Source organism: Argiope bruennichi, chromosome 10, assembly GCF_947563725.1.
Source record: "Argiope bruennichi chromosome 10, qqArgBrue1.1, whole genome shotgun sequence".
Taxonomy (NCBI): domain Eukaryota; kingdom Metazoa; phylum Arthropoda; class Arachnida; order Araneae; family Araneidae; genus Argiope; species Argiope bruennichi.
In genome coordinates, this window is record NC_079160.1 from 40,556,244 (window position 1) to 40,573,345 (window position 17,102).

A 17,102-nucleotide genomic window follows, 5' to 3' on the forward strand; every position below is an offset into this window, starting at 1 on the left:
GGTGAATAATGCAGTGGAATTCAAGAATCGAATGCCATATGTCTGTTTGAAATCAACTAATGAAAACATTTTTTTTTTCTCGCCATATTTGAAGCACTATCAGTTATTGAAACAATTCTTTTCAGATCAATTTCTTTCTCAGCAAGCGAATTTTTAGCAGTCCGCACAAAAATGTGTTTTTTAAAAAACTGGAATGGGAACACTCACGTTTGTTCGTAATACTTTATAGTGAACTTTGTTATTTTGAACTAAAATCAAGCAGTTTTGATCGGCGGCGTATATATATTGTGTCGCGTGCCAATGGTTCGCCATTCCTGCTTTAGACTGTCCCAAAGCTAATCTAATAGTAAAATCGGAAAAATAATTTGTTCGAGGTGGTGGTAGAATGGTAAATGCTAAAATTTTACATATTCTACTATCTAAATAAATATCCTATTTCAGTTTTGATTAAAATTATACATGAAAGAAATGGTTTTTCCATTCCTTTTTTTAGGGTATACGATTGATTCAAGACTTTATCATCCCGGCTTTAGACCAGGGAACATATGGAGATTTGCTAAAATGGGATTCCAGACCAGGAGTATTTATGATTAAATGGACGCACAAGGCAAGGTCCTCTTGGTCGGAAGAAGACTCTAGAGTATTTATTGTAAGTACATTTATTTCCATCAGTGCTGTTTCACATGACAAAGCAATGAAAGTTAATTTTAATTCCTACGGAAAACATTATATAAGAGAAGTAATCCGTAAAAATGAAAGGATATTTTATAAAATTGCATTCATCATCTTCAGTATTAATAAAAGTCGAATTTCTCAAAATGGAAGATATTTACAAAGAAAAACAAACTAAAATTATCCTTTCTGGAAGTTCAAAATCGATGTATGCGAGAGAGATTATTATAGTGATTGATTTGTACAGGCTAAATGATTTAAGGAAATCAGTTGGCATTTTATTTACATTTCCAATACTAAAAGGCCTTTATGCTCAGTTTTTTTAACATTTTTAGTAAAGAATTGAAATTCATTGGATAACAATTCAGATTATTGGTTGCGCAAGTGCCATGTTTGGCTATGCTGTACTACTGTGAAGACAAACAGGATCACTCTCGCATTTAAAAAATAATTAACATTCTAAAATAAATGTCAGTTCTTTTAGAAAAAAAAATAAGTGGGAATAAAAAATACTTGAAAGGGCCTGAAAACAAGCAGTATAGAAATGAAATATTATGAGAAATTCTTCAGAAAGGACAAAAGAATTCGAATCGAGTATAAAAGAATATAAAAATCAATACAATTAAAACAAGAAAGCAAATAAAACGCAATTTAAGATGTGATGATCCGATTTTTATTTGATTACAATTCAGACGAATGAGCTAAATTTTTCTTGTATCCTTATTTTACCACTAACATTCCATAAACAAAACAAAAATCAAACTTGGGGGGGGGGAATCAAATTTTTTTTTTCATTAAAAAACTTGTCTCTGTAGGTTATTAAATTATCCAGAAAAAAGGAGGTTATAATCATTTACGATAGGTTGGGATATTCAGTGGCTGACATTTTTCTAGGGTCACTAATATATGTTAAGCAACTCGATTAATCAACCTTATTTTCCAAGTTGCCCAATAAGTAAGTTTATAAAAAATACCGATTCTATGAATGATAAAATATTAGCATAATATTAAATCTTTATCAAATATAATTGGTTAGGTTCCTATATGTTTCATTATGCTTACTCAGTTATTAGAATATTATGAAACTGAAATGTTTATTTTAATATCGTTGTATACCCCTTTGAAGCGCAAAAACATAAATTTTCTAAATTTTTAAAAATTATGAAATTAATTTACATGCTTAGAGTCAAAGGGAAGAGAAATACCTTTAAAAAAATTTATAATGGACTGCACCAAGAGGGAGGAGGGGTTCACTGAAGTACCCCCGCGCACCTACGACATATTCTTCTTATGAGTAATTAATACTTTTTCATTCGTTTTGTAACATAATTATGAAAATACTAAAACATACAATAGTATTAATGAAAACTAATTATACAAATTTACAACATAAAAAAATTATAAAAGGAAAATAAACAATTTTAATAACAAGTAATCCTCAAAAAAAGCTAGCAATGGCAAGTTCTTTACGGACATTTTTTTTACAATCAATATCATATTCAAGTTATGAAGAAACAAATTATTTAAATTAACCATTTCAAAATTAAGAAAATTATACTGTATTAGAAAATATATTTAACATCTCCAGAATATGGCTGCTTGCTAATACAAGAAAAATGCAGCTGAAAAGAAATATTTCAACCATTCTTTTCGTATAAATCTTACTCAAATGTAAATAAATTCCTCATCCACAAAACACATGGCAACCCCACTTTCCCCCTTAAATTATCAGTCACTTGACCAAGAGAGTCAGGGGAAGGAAAACAGATCTGTTTCGCTAACGCGTTTCAAGTGGTACAGAATCTCATGCCGCAGGTGCGCGATGGTATGTCTCTGAAACCACTTAAAAAAATATCAAGTATGAAGAACTTTTCTTTTGCGATTTGATTTGAAAAAAATGTGTAAAAAATTTATGAGTCCATTTTGAATTTTTTTGTTTTTTGCTTGCTGGAAAAAAGATAAATTGAAAATATTGTGAAAAAGTAATTAAGAGTGACCAATTTTTTTTGTACTTAAGAGGAATATTAACTAGCGTGCTGACATCTACAGACAATTATTAAAGTTAGAATATTATTTTAGAGCCTTTGGTTTCGTAACCACCGCGCGTTTAGAAATAATTTATAGAAAGTGGTGATTTCACTGTCATACCGCCGCGCATCAAAGGGATGCAAACGCTAATGCTGTTCAGTTTGGAGTAATAATAAATAAATAAAACCAAATAAATTTTGGTAAAGTTAAAAATAAAATAAAAATTGTAACGTAAACAGAGGCGATCACTAATAGGGCAAGGTAAGCAATTACACCCCTGTCATTAACCACTTGTCACTTTTGGGGTCGAAAAGGAGTCTCTCAGAGAAAAAAAAGTACATAACGATAAGAACGCGTACTTTAAAATGAAGATAGGAGAGTTCAGACTTAAGATGTTATTGTTTTTAAATCTAAATAAATACATGCAAATAAGAAGATGGGGAATCTAATGTTAAGTATTATTTGCCAACGGATTTTAAGACCTTCCGTGCTTTTGCGCATGCATTAGGATGGGTTTAATTTGTCAAAATAGGGGCGAAAGGAAAGATGAAAGGAGGAGATGTTTACGTTTAACAATAAAATAATCACGGATTACTCGCGGACTTATGAAGCATAAGCATTGTAGATTATTCGCAATACTGCCTAAAAACGATACTAATTCACAATTAAATATTTCAGAGCAATTTTTATTTACTGTAAGAGGCATAAACTTGAAATTATACTGAATAAATGTAAGATTTCTGTTCTTAAAGTTTGGTAACTTACTTTTTTACAAAATGATTTTTTTTTTTGGTTAAAATCCTTCTTATTTTTATGTTATTGAATTTTTTGACAATATTTTGGGAAATCCACCGTTTATAACAACGTCGGATAATCGTGAGTTTGCTCAATTAATTATTTTTTATTTAAGGAGTTGCTATAAATATGGAACGTTTTAAAAATATTATAAATGTTATTTTAAAAATATATGGTATTTTTAAATACAAAATTTAATATTTCTAATAAATTTTATTAATAATCATATTTTTTCTTTAAAAAATTATTATTTTAAATATATTACATGAAATAATTAGCAAAATTTGAACTAGTGTTTGAATTAGCCATAAAAGCAATCAATACGCAATTTGAATTAAAATAAAATAATGCGCTCAGAAACGACATATGAAAAAAATTGAATCTAAAAGTATCTAATTGGGCGGAAATCAAGATCAAAGAATGACGTGGAATTTCGAAAATGTGCTATCTTTCTACATCTCACCGCTTAGTGAAATAGAATCGTTGAAAAGTAGTGGTCTCAAAATACTGAAACGAACAGTAAGTACATATAAAATCTAATGTTAAATAATTCTTTTTTCACACGTATTTTTCATATCTTAATAAGCAGAAGAATAAATTTGCACATATATTTACAAAATTTTTTTTCCAGCCATCCTTTCCCGAAGCAAAACATCAGCGTATCTTTTTTCACATTATATTGTTCGTTTACGAATAGTAATAAATTTTTGTTCGTGTATTTGAACTAATTCGTCTCAGATTCGAAACACAATTGAATTCCTGCTCATTGCAGCAATGCTTAATTAAAAATAATTTTATGTAGTTGATTACGGGAAAAAAAACACCGACTTTTGGTGAAAATATCGAATATTTTTTGTTAATTATTCCGGATTTCTGAACAGTTTATTTTAAAAAACGTGTGGATTTAATTTCTACATTATTTTAAATTACTCCATTATTTGGGCATGCATTCGTTCATTTACCATGACATGTTGTCTAGACTCAATCGATACAAACTTAATGCATTCTTTTGAAAGAATGATTGGATATTGTTTATGGGAAAAGACGCACGAAAGTGAATCCCGAATTAATACAAAATCAGGTACGTAGCTGCGATCTTAGAAATAGGTTTGAAGAAAAAGAAAGAACCCATGGGAAATTATTTCATCTAAAGTTAGTTCCTCACATGAACATGAATGTAAGCTCTAACATTCTTCAGGAACCGTTGTCTAAGGGTTTTCCTTCTTTTTTTTTTTTTCTTTTCTTTTTGAGTTGTAAAAGATTTATGAAAATAAACAAATGATTTCTTTTTTTTTTCTTCGTGTTTTCTCATCCGCTGACAATGCCGTATGCATTAATTCTTTTTCTTATATAACTACATATATATTGAGAAAAGTATTGTTCACGTTCAAAAACATTAATTAATCAAGAAAAGATTTTTAAAAAATTTAGATTCAATTATTTCATTTTATTAAATATTATCTTGCATATCTTATCATTATCCCATATTAGGTATTTATAAACCTTTCTTGTGTAGTTGGACAGTTCATTTCTGTTGTAATTGAAATATTTTGTATTTGAAAAAAACTCAGAAAATTAAAAATTTTTTGGTAAATTCGAATAAAATTCAAATAAAAAAAAAGGGGCTTGTTTAAGTCCGATTAAAATTCCCATGATTATGCTACAACAAATTTATTTGATTTACTGCTACGCCCTGTTTTTCGATCTATGTATCGAAATAGATCTCGAATCTTTTAACAGTCGGTGAAAGAAACGGAGAACATTTTTTTAATAATAATCTTACCAAATTTTTAATAATAAGAGATAAATTAGGTCAGAACTTGAATGAACAAGAAACTTAAGAAAATGAAGAATTTTACTGATCTAATTGAATATGGATATATTTTTACATGTAAAATAATTATTTTTAAGCTAAATTAAGCAAATTAAGTTTGCCCTAAATTAGAGAACTTGTGTGTCTGTAACTTAAATCAATAATGTTAGAAATGTGAAACTAAATTGACCAGCTATTAAAAGGAGGAGGGGCTTGTTATCGTTTGCTAAGTACTGCTTATGGTCATATAATACTGAAATATGCCCCTAGAAATGTTTTATCTCAATCGGTTTAGCGAATATCAGGCCTCTGTGCACTTCGGATCATTGTTGGATTCGGGTTTCGAGCCTTTATCTTGAACTTCACCACTAATCAACGTGCACGGTCCTTTAGTATCAATCAGGCAGAAGACATCTTTTTGGATAACCTTAAAGCGTTTTTCTCATTTCTTTTTGCTAATGGATTAAAGATATTGATAATCTAATTAACTTTCGAACAGTTTCCGAATGATCACTAAATTTTGGAGAGTAAAAAATTTAATACTTTCTTTCTTAATACGAATGTAATTTGTTAGATAATGATTTTTAAAGTTTTATGAACATTAGTAGAGTGGAATTTATAATATTGAGATTTCATCTATTAATAGAATCTACATTCTATCCCAAATTTCTCTTTCATATCAAAATAATAATAAAATAATATCAAGAAATAGTGATTTATTATTTTATGCAATGCCTGCTCTGGGTTACACAGACCTCAGTAGCATGAAGTTCAAGATTTACGTCACTTCCGGTAGATATCGGATACGTCAGAGATGATGAGTGGAATGAATTCTAATCGAGAAAATTAAAATCATTTTCCAGTTTTATTTTTACTTAATTTGTCAATCCATAAACTTAACCATTTAACTTTTATCAATAATTAACTTTTATATTCATAACAATAGAGACAAAGCCGTAGAAGTGTTGTGGTTTCGAATTTTCAGTTGGTGCGTAAATCGAACTATCGTATATTTTGCATTGAATTCAGAAGGCGATTACCTATCAAACGTTTATATATCTCGGATAAGGGGATAACAGCTTTTGTTGCTATGCATCCCACTCTGTTTAATTTCAAAATGTCACCAGAAAGGAAGGATGCCGGATACTTCAATGCTGTGATTTGTTTGAATGATAGACAGAAATTGAAATTTTTCCCTCCATGAAAGACATTCCATGATTATTATATATTTATTTCAGATATAACTGGAATTGTTTGTCATTTTTTTCCAAGACAAAACAGAAGAACTAGTAGTTTTGTGTTGTAAACGAAAATAGCCAACATATTTATCACTTATCAACTAGTTACGTTATTGAGAATTTATATTCATATTTAATTGAAGCGAATGTTTATGTGAACTACAGAGAGTGTTCTTAACAGAAACTCTTTTTTTTTTTTTTTTTTGAGCGCAGAAAATGAAGTCACAAGAATATTCTGAAATGAACGAAAATAATTTGAACGAAAAATTGTATAATACCCGAAAAGTGAATTGTTTTGTAAGTAATATCTAGTAATGGATATATATATCATATCTAAAAAGCAGCATAAATGCAAATGTAATTGTATTGATAAGAAAGTTTTCCTACTTCTAAAAAAAATAGTTTTGTTCGTGTTATATTCTGTTTTTTGTAAGATAAAACTTTTTTAATTTCATCTAAATAAATAGAATATCTGATTTAATTATGATTCTTTTAAGAAACATTAGATTTATTTTTAAGTGATGGATTAAACACAAATTGTGCATAAATGATAAAATACAACTACAATTCATAAATGAAGAGAAAAAAAACTTTATTATTATTCTTATCATTAAGATAATCTTCATTATCAAATCTTATTACTAAGATTTATTTTATTTACAAAAAATAGGTGGGAAAAAAAGAGAAATGCATAGTAAGTTAAAAAGAAACCAAGCACAGTGAAATGCAGCAAAAACAAAACACTATAATAAAAAGAGAGGGAACTGTATGAGATCACGCAGGAAAGAAAGAGAAAGCGATTTTATGATTGCAAAATGCAAGTGCGTAGTTTCTCATTTTTTCCTGCTGTTTCTTCATTATGTAAAGGGAAAAAACTTATTGGGTGAAGGAAAATAATGTCTGTCATATTTCATTTTAATCAAATAATGGACACAAAATTGTTATCTTAATGATATAAAAAATCAATTTAGAAAATTGAGTTTTATTCATTTAGTAGCTGTTCAAAAATTCTACTTTTTGAATTTGAAAGGAGTAGTTTTTACTGTGGATCTAAGTATATATCATCCATGATTTTTGGACTTATATTTTTGAGCCATATTTAAATTTTATTTTCATACTTAAATTGTGTGTGGATAAAGTTTTATTATGGTACTTATATTCATTTTCTTAAATAATGCAAATTGATGAATGTTACACTATTTTTGGTGTATTTTTTATTTTAATCGAAAAGATAAAATTATCTTTAACAAATTATATTCATTACAAGTTTAATATAATTTAATTATATATTTCTATAGGTTTAATAATAATTTAAGTTATAATATCAAAGTAGGAAGACAAAATATATTCTTGATAAAAGCTCAATCTGCATATGTGTGTGTATCTATCTGTTGACACACACACACACACATAGTTGCTCTCAAGAACTGACCAATAATCCAAATTTACCTCATAATTTGGAAGTTAGTTATGTGCACTTCGATATTGTAACTAACAAAATTTGAGCATAATTCATTGATAATTTTTTGAAATATTAAAATACAAGAATAATCCTCTCCTATGAAGCATCTTGAAATTCAAAATATTTTTATGCTTCATTTTAACAATATTTTTCATTGCTACAATGGAGTTTAAACCTTTTTCTTTTTTAATTATTTCATTGTTGAAAGCTGAACAAAACTTAGCTATTTCAAAATTCAGTTTATTTTTTCTTATTATTTGATAATAGAATGAATTTTGTAGTAGATGTGGTATTAGATGATAAACACATGTAGTACGTTTTCCATGCAACATTACATCATTTGAGGGGTTCATGTACACAATAAGCAGAATAGCTGTAGGGTTATTCAAATAATATTTTTTTAAAGTTTATCACAATTTGTGCAAAATAATTGTTGATAAAACCGAGTTGTATACAAGATAACTAATGTAAGAGAGAGTTAAATGGAATTTAAACTATTGATATTCTTATTGAAGTCAACTAATTATCAAAAGTGGCTAGCATATATATAAGGATGTTGATAGATACATTTCTATAACATTAAAATTTTTTTTACTAAGCTTTCTGTTATGTTTGAAATCAAAGTGTATTAAAAATGAATCATTAAATTTTTTATGATTCTACTTAAAGACCATTTCAAAATTATAACATGATTGTATAGTGAGATAGTAAGTATGACTTGTGAATGCCGTATATATAGTGTATGACTTTATAAAGCCTCTTTGGAAGGGGCAACAAAAATTGAGATGGTAAATAGTAATTTCATTAAAATAAAGATGAGTTCTTTAACAGTTTTTACTCTTCATAATTTCAAAGGAATTGCATTGTCTAATTTGTATCTTTTATCAATATATCTGTCCAAGTTATGCTAGCTTGTGTACTGTACTGAATAATGAAGGCAGGAAAGTAATAAAGAATTCTGAGTTTTTATGGCTTTTAAAAGAATTTGTTGAAAAAGTGTTTTGGTTTGTGGGAAAAATAATAGCTTATGCAACTTAAAGTTATAGTGAAGGTTGAGTGATTAGGTAATTATATTTAGAGTATAGATTAATTACAAATCTATCTGTCTGTCTATCTATCTCTCTCTCTCTATATATATATAAATATAAAATGCCATATTGGATTAAAAATTTTAATATCATTAAAGGGGAAAAAAAAAAAAAAAAAAGAAAGAAAGAAAAAGGACTCTAAAAAAAGTCTGTATGCTAAATGCAACTTCTTTATTATGCCATTAAAAGCTTACTCTTATTTGAATTTATATGGAGATATATTAGTATCTTTGGAGTTTGATTTTTATTACAAAGAATTAGTTAAACATTATGAGAATGGGCCTTCTATCTAATGAGGAATTACATTTTTTTGTTGCCATTGTATAAGAAATAACAGAAGAGGGAGTGGGAAAAAACTGTCTGCATTTCAGTACATTGCTATAGAGATTTTGGGAAAAAACATATTGAAAAAAAAAAAAAACAATTAAAATTAAACTTGTACTAACCATAAATGCCTATATAAGTAATTTATAATTCTTATGCGTTGAATGTGATGTGATTTTTTGTTAGATAAAAAAAAAAAAATTCTTAAATATATCGTTTTATGGGAAAAAAGAATTAAATTATTATTTTACTTGCATTATTTGAAACTAATTGAGCTGATTAAAAGATGTAGAATATGTACCACAAAAGGAAGAAAATAGCATAATCTATTGTTTAATCAAAACCTGAAAAGTTTATGCTGATAAATTGGTTCCATATTTGAATTAAAAATAAGCCAGTCTTTTAGCTGGAACATTAATTATTATTTAAAAATGTATTGATTTATAAACTCTGAACTGTTATTGTTTGCTTTGTAACTATTTTTATTTTTCAACGGCTATGTAATGACACATTTTTAATTCGTTAAAAAATCTGATCCTTTTTTTTAATAGGCCTGGGATACACTAAAAGGAAGACCAATTCCTCGTAAGCATCAAGAATTCGTGGATTCTAAACAAAGGTTACGAGCAGCATTAAGAAATCTCAAAAATATTGAAGATCTACCTAGCTCTGGTGAATATAGAAGATACCAAATAAACGGTTAGTATCTTATTTTATTCTATAGTGAGAAGTATTTCTTTAAGGAAATTATCAATTTGTTTTAGTGTTTGTGAAAGGAGCAATAATTTCATTATAAACAAATAGTAATAATAATTTATCTGAATTCATTATTTTTTCTGAGAAATTATGAATTGAATTTTACATTGGTTATTAGGATATTTTCGTTTTATAGGAATATAGTTATTGAAAAAAATTATTTTGTATATTAATGTGATGAAAAATAAAGTCTAAAGGGGAAAAAAAGTAAAATATTTTAAAATCCAATAGTTTAAAAAAAATGAAAGATTTAAAATTTTTATATTAATATTTGTTGTTTGTCACTTGTATGAAGGTATCCTTTCTTTGTGCGGATTTATTAAAAATATTAAATCAATTTAAATTGTCATCAAATCAATTTTTTGTCCTCTTAATTTATTTGTAGATTATCAAGAACAAAGAGAAACCGAAAAGAAAGTTGATCTTCCTTGTGTACCAATTAAAGTAAATGATCTTCCTGTTCTTCCCAAGAGAAAAAGTAGTAGAAAAATTAAAATAGAAAAATGTATGTATTACGAAGATTCATCGTCTGATTCATGGACTCCAGGTTTTAAACCTTCTAGGAAAAGCAAAAAGCAGGCTAATCACAGACGAAATACACATTTGAAAGAAACTAGGGTATACAGATTTTGTTATTTTTTGTTGTTGCTAATTATAGTAGATTGGATGACAAAAAAATGTGAAATATATTTTAATTTGTCTCTAGTAGTCCTTGTATGTTTACTTTGTACTGTAGATTTTTTTGCTTACTCTGGTATTCAAAGTTTCAATAATTTTTTCCAAAATTCATGTTGAAATTTTAAAATCTTTCATTTTGCTTAAACATAGCTTATTTCTTTATTTTAAATAATTCCTCTTTGGATACTTAAATTAATAGTCCTAAGGATTCATGAAACACAATTGTAAATTTAAAAAAAAGTGCATGAAAGTGGAGTAATCAAAATTTCAATTTTTTCATAATGTTATGAATTTTGACATTTTCTAACTAAATCTTAGATCATATTCAATAAGATTCATTATGAAATTGAAATGCATCTTTGAAAGCCATATTCATTATTTACTTGTTTTGAGCTTAGATACTGAACATTTTACATATATTATTTTTTAGTATCCATTAACTACTATTTTATTTGAAAATTGTTTTTCTCTATTTTTTAATTGAATTTGACTGAGAGTCTCTTAATTTTGTTCAGATAATAATGAATCCCCAATGTAAAGCAATCTGATCAATCCACAGTGAAGATGCAGATATTAAATATAAGTTTAAACATTTAAAGCATTTAAAAGTTTATAAGGAATTAAATAAAGATATATTTTCTACCTCAGTCATTCTATATAATTTCATGATTAGTAATATGGCAATATCTTCCAGTATTCTTTAAATTCTAAAGATTGACTTGTGTGAATAATAAAGGATTTTTTAAATTTTATTTTTTAACAATAATATTCTGTTGAATATTATCAGTTGCAAATGAAAAATTAGAAGGGTACTGACATAGCTTTAAAGGAAATAATGATTTTTTTTGTATCAATGAAATAAAATTAAAAGTAAAATCAAAAAATGCACAAACCACTTTGATAGAAAATTTATATTGATTCCACCTTTTCCTGCCTGTGTTCTCTTAATAATAAAAATCTCATTCAATTGAAATAAAGAGGTATGAAAAAAAATCACTTAGATAGCTATCATGTGATTAATTTAAAAGCCATAAATGTTTCAAATAGTTTTTATTTTGCAGGAGTGTAGTGAAACAGAGCAACCTGGCCCTTCAACCTCTAAGGTATATTTTTACAATAGTTTTTAATATTACAATATAAAATTTTTTATTATTAATACTACTAATATTCCTTTGTTCTTACCATCAAACTGGTTATTTCTTTAAAAAATTATTATTCTTTTTAGAATAATAATTTTTTAATGAATAATAATGAATGTAACAAAAGATTAAATGGTGTTTCTAGTTATTAGAAGAATCTGGAAAAGAATCCAGTTCCATTAATTACTTTATCTTTTGAATAATTTGATTTTTTTTTTCATTTTGTCATAATGACCATCATTTAAAGTCTGGAAATAGAAAATGTTGAAGTTCCTTCCCCAGGAAAGAAAGTCACTACCAAGGTTTACAACCTGATAAAATATGTTAATTAATGCAATGCAATTTAAGTAGATAAAAATGCATTAGTAGATTTTGTGACTAAAAAAAAATACTTTGAAGAATTACATAGAAACTGTAATTTATGTCATGATATCCTCACAGCTTTATCATTTTTTCACCTTAATAGTTTGTTATTGTGAATCTGATACTTTATAAAATATGTTGAATAATCACATTATATTCTAAGAAATGAATTTAATTTAAGAAAATAAATATAATGTGTACTTCCATAATTTGAAGATATAAAAATAGAAATGGAACACTAAGTACAATTGATCTAGAAAATTCATTAGTCATGAAGTTTATCTTGAAATTGAATTCTTGCTCTCACATAAAATTTGTAATTTGGCACTTTCTGTATTTTATATTTCCAGTCTCTAATTTTTCAGAATCAATTTTATTATAAAAGCCATGCATATTACAATTAATCTATAATAATGCTTTGTAAAAAGGCATTGGAAGAAACAACCACTGTATTTAATTCATAATATATATATATATATATATATATATATATATAATATGAAAAAAATATATAGATATTGATTTTTCTGTAGTGGGAATAATTTGAATCTGAATATAAAAGTTATTTAGTAGGAATATATATTGTGATGGAAGATTTTTTTAATGAAATCAACTGTATCAAGTACTGAATTCTTGAATGATAATATTAAGTTATTGTTGAAAATATTTCAATTATCATTGAATTTGATAATGTGGTATACTAGTATTTTCCTTTTAAAAATTTAAAGGTAAATAAAATTGAAACAAAATAGAATTTCACTTGTTCATACTATCAGAAGTGAATTAATTAAAAAAATATTATTTATTAAAACAATTATTTAAAATAATTTTATTAAAATAATCACCTTTTTTTTTTTTTTAGAAAAATAAGAATAATTCTGAGATTTAGAGAGTTATTATTTATTACATTTTCAGTATAATGTTTGCAAAAACCTTTTTGGAAGATTTTTAATTATTTTAATAAACTTAAATGCTCATTTTATTTAAGCATAATTTTATCTTAAAGTTTTTATCAAGTTATCATAGTTTTTGCATATAAATTTTTGGTAGTTAAGAAAAATGTATTTATAAATCCTGAAGGATATTTATGAATTTACAATACTAACAAAGTATTGTTTGATTATTTATGGTATATTGTGATTTTTTATAATATATTTTGACTTAAAAAGTATTATTAAACTGGTAATAACAATGCAACCTAATAATCATGATAATTATGAATTCAATATTATTTAAAATGATATGTTATAGAAATGTGATCAGATATGGATGACTTTGATTGGCTTTGTATTTTGAAGTTACAAGGTAGGCAGATTTAGGTAAAACGTCTTTAAAAAAATTTGGAAATGCATTTTTTGGAGAAACTATGTGAAGAATTATGTTGACTAGACATAAAAGATTTATCACAGAATTAATTTAATATCTAGAAATGTAATTAATCTTGGAGTTATATATGTTAACACTAGTTACATGGATTTGTCATTTTAGATTTAAATATCATATGCTGACATCTTTATGTATTGTTAGATATTTATACATACATATTATATACATACAGTTCATAAATACTAAGGAATAAGACAACAGTCTAATAAATAACTAATTGAAATCAATTTTGCTCTACATATCTGCTAGCATCTTCATTTTTATATCTCTTTGTCATGTTCTTTTTCTACATATCATAACTATTCTAATTTGTCATTATTGATTTATTTGCATGCTTATAAATAAAGTGTTACTTTCTTTTGCATTGCAAAAAATGTATTTAAATTTTTGTTATCACTTTTTTTGAAATTTCTTAGAAATAAAAACTAACATTCATTAATCGGTTCTTTTATATTTGAAATTGTTGTATATGACTTAAATCAGATGTTTTGAAATTCCTGGTTTAAGTCATATACAGAAGTACATATATAAATAATATATAAATAAATATTAATGATTGATTCATATAGCACATAAATACAATTTCTTTAGCAAACAAACAAAAGTACATATATAAATAAATCTTAATTAGTTTTTTTAAATTTACTTAATAATTTATTTGTGTGCAATATGTTTTTAAGCACTTTGTATGACCATAATCTTAATTATTGTTACATTTATTCATGCTTGGCATAAAATAAATTTTTTTGTAATTATATAGAAATTGTTGTATATGACTTAAATCAGGTGTTTTGAAATTCATAAGGAATTTTCAATGTCAACAGTTGTATTTATTTTTGGATTCATGTTAAACAAGTTTTTAAAAATTTTAATTACACCATTCAGTAAATTAATCTGAAAAAATTCTTTTCAAAGGATAAATTGCATCCATTATACAGAAATATTTCAAAAAATTGGATATTTAATTTTTTAACCTATTATTTATAAGGATATCTGAAAAAGACAAAAATAAATAAAATGATTTCAAGAATCTTTCTGTAGAAAACTGTAAAATATCCTTGTTTGGGAAAACAAAACAGAAAGTATTAAATATAATTAGAAGTAATGGCAGTAGAAAACAACAATATAGAAAAGTTTTCAGAAAAGAAAAGAAGAATTATATCATAAAAATTCCCTATGAATATATTTCTAAATTTCTTAGAAAAAATATTTTCTTGTATATCTATTAAATTATTTTTTGCAATAGCTTTAATTTTCAATATTTTTATCTATGAAATATTTGCATAATTTTTTCACTTTAATTCTGAATAAAAAGTAACCTGACTTTTTTGAAAGGGAATTCATACATTCTCTTATTCAAAAGAAGAAGAATGAAAAGTTTTTGTGCAATATTAAAGACTGAGAAAACACTTTATCATCATATGACTTTTTAAATGTAATTATTATAATATACATATTTAACCTATCCATATGGCATTTATTTTATACATATTGTGGACAATATTTGTTAGGTAATTTTATGATGGTGTGGTGATTGAAGTATTAAAAAAAACACTTGAAACCCAATTAGAAGAGTATGTATATGAAATGTAACATATTAATATTTATTAATTAACGATTGATTCATGTAGCACATAAATGCAATTTCTTTAGCAAACAGAAGTACATATATAAATAAATCTTAATTAGTTTTTTTAATTTACTTAATAATTTATTTGTGTGCAATATGTTTTAAAAGCACTTTGTATGATCATAATCTTAATTATTGTTACATTTATTCATGCTTGGCAAAAAATAAATTATTTTGTAATTATGTAGAAAGATTAATAACTTATAAAATGAAATACTACATACACAGTGTGAATGACATTTGCAAACTTGCATGCAAAGTATTCCAATTTTTGCATGAATTTGACAAAATGTGTGACTCGCGATGCACATTGACTTCACTAATGCATCACAAATGTAGCTTGTTATTCTGGGTTAATGGGTTAAAAGAATGGTTAAATTACTTATTTAATTACTATTTAAACTTATTAATTATTTACTTTTTTTAGAGTAATCAGTGCAAGATAGCAGAAAAAGATAAAGATAAAATTTACGAATTATATGCAAGTCACTTTCCAAAGAATGAAACCATTCCAAAAGCAGGTGAAACATATATCATCAAGCCTAAAAAAGAAAAAGATATAGTACCAAAAGAAGAAACAGGTGCCATTCCAAAAAGGGAGACGGGCGCAATTCCAAAAAGAGGAACCAGTGCTTTTCCAAAAAGTGACGCAAGTACAATTCCAACAAAAGAAACAGGTGCAATTCCAAAAAGGAACAAGAGTGCCACTTCACAAAGAGAAACAGGTGCCATTTTGCAGAGAGAAACAGGGGCAACTCCAAAAAGGAACAAGGGTGCCACTTCACAAAGAGAAACAGGTTCCATTCTCCAGAGGGAAACAGGGGCAACTTCAAAAAGAGAAACAGGTGCAATTCCACAGAAAGAAATGGGTGCAATTCCAGAAAAAGAAACTGGTGCAATTCAGAAAAAAGAAACTGGTGCAATTCAGAAAAAAGAAACTGGTGCAAGTCGGAAAGCAAGACTACCAAGATCATTAGCCTGTATACTCGAGGTAATATTTAAAATTTTATATTTGCATTTGTATTTTTAAAATTTTACATCATTATAAAGAACAATTATAAAATAAGCATAAGTGTTTAATGCACAGTATTTTTTTAAAAAATTATTATGTTTGTGAAAGTTAAAATTATTTCATAGAAAATAGAAACATTTCAGTTTTTTTCAACTAGTTATAAATATTCTGTTATATAATATTATCTAGTTATAAATATTCTATAAAATTCAGTACTCCAATTGTATCAAAATGCACCTCAAACTGTTGAAACTGTTTATTATCTATATTCATAAAGATGTTCTGGAGTTCATTTAATGTATCTGGCAGTGGTGATATATTCACAAGGCTGTAAATAATTAGCATCACAGCTTGCTAACATAAAGCAAACTGTGTTATCTGGAGACATTCAGAACTATCAAAGTGGGTTGTCAAAAATACTTATCCACCTTTTTTTTTATATATATATAAAAGCATCTGTTTCTTATTTACTACTTAAATCAAAAATTATTTATGATGCATATAAAATATTGAAATAAAGATTTAACATCTGCTCCATTCCTCCTTATTATTAGCATTAAGAATGCAGTATTATTTAATATTTTAAAAGTTGTTTCAAATCTAATTTTGTAGTTGCACTTTATTATTTACTATAATTAGAATACATGCATACAAAAAAATCAAAGTAGTTACAAAATAATACTGGATAATTTTGTATCTACTTGTATTTACTGTATTA

At 26.1% G+C, this 17,102-nt stretch overlaps 1 protein-coding gene across 3 annotated transcripts in view; it reads left to right on the forward strand.

Annotated features, from left to right (window-relative positions):
* The first annotated feature begins 6,114 nt into the window (after positions 1-6,114).
* Positions 6,115-17,102, forward strand: part of LOC129988347 (peptidyl-prolyl cis-trans isomerase 1-like) — a 33,780-nt gene continuing 22,792 nt past the window's right edge. For all 3 annotated transcript variants that reach the window (XM_056096547.1, XM_056096546.1, XM_056096548.1), the window contains exons 1-5: positions 6,115-6,843; positions 9,972-10,119; positions 10,562-10,794; positions 11,916-11,957; positions 15,800-16,363. In XM_056096547.1, the coding sequence (XP_055952522.1) occupies positions 6,763-6,843; positions 9,972-10,119; positions 10,562-10,794; positions 11,916-11,957; positions 15,800-16,363 (1,068 nt within the window). In that variant the 5' untranslated portion in view covers positions 6,115-6,762. The remainder of the gene's footprint in view (positions 6,844-9,971; positions 10,120-10,561; positions 10,795-11,915; positions 11,958-15,799; positions 16,364-17,102) is intronic.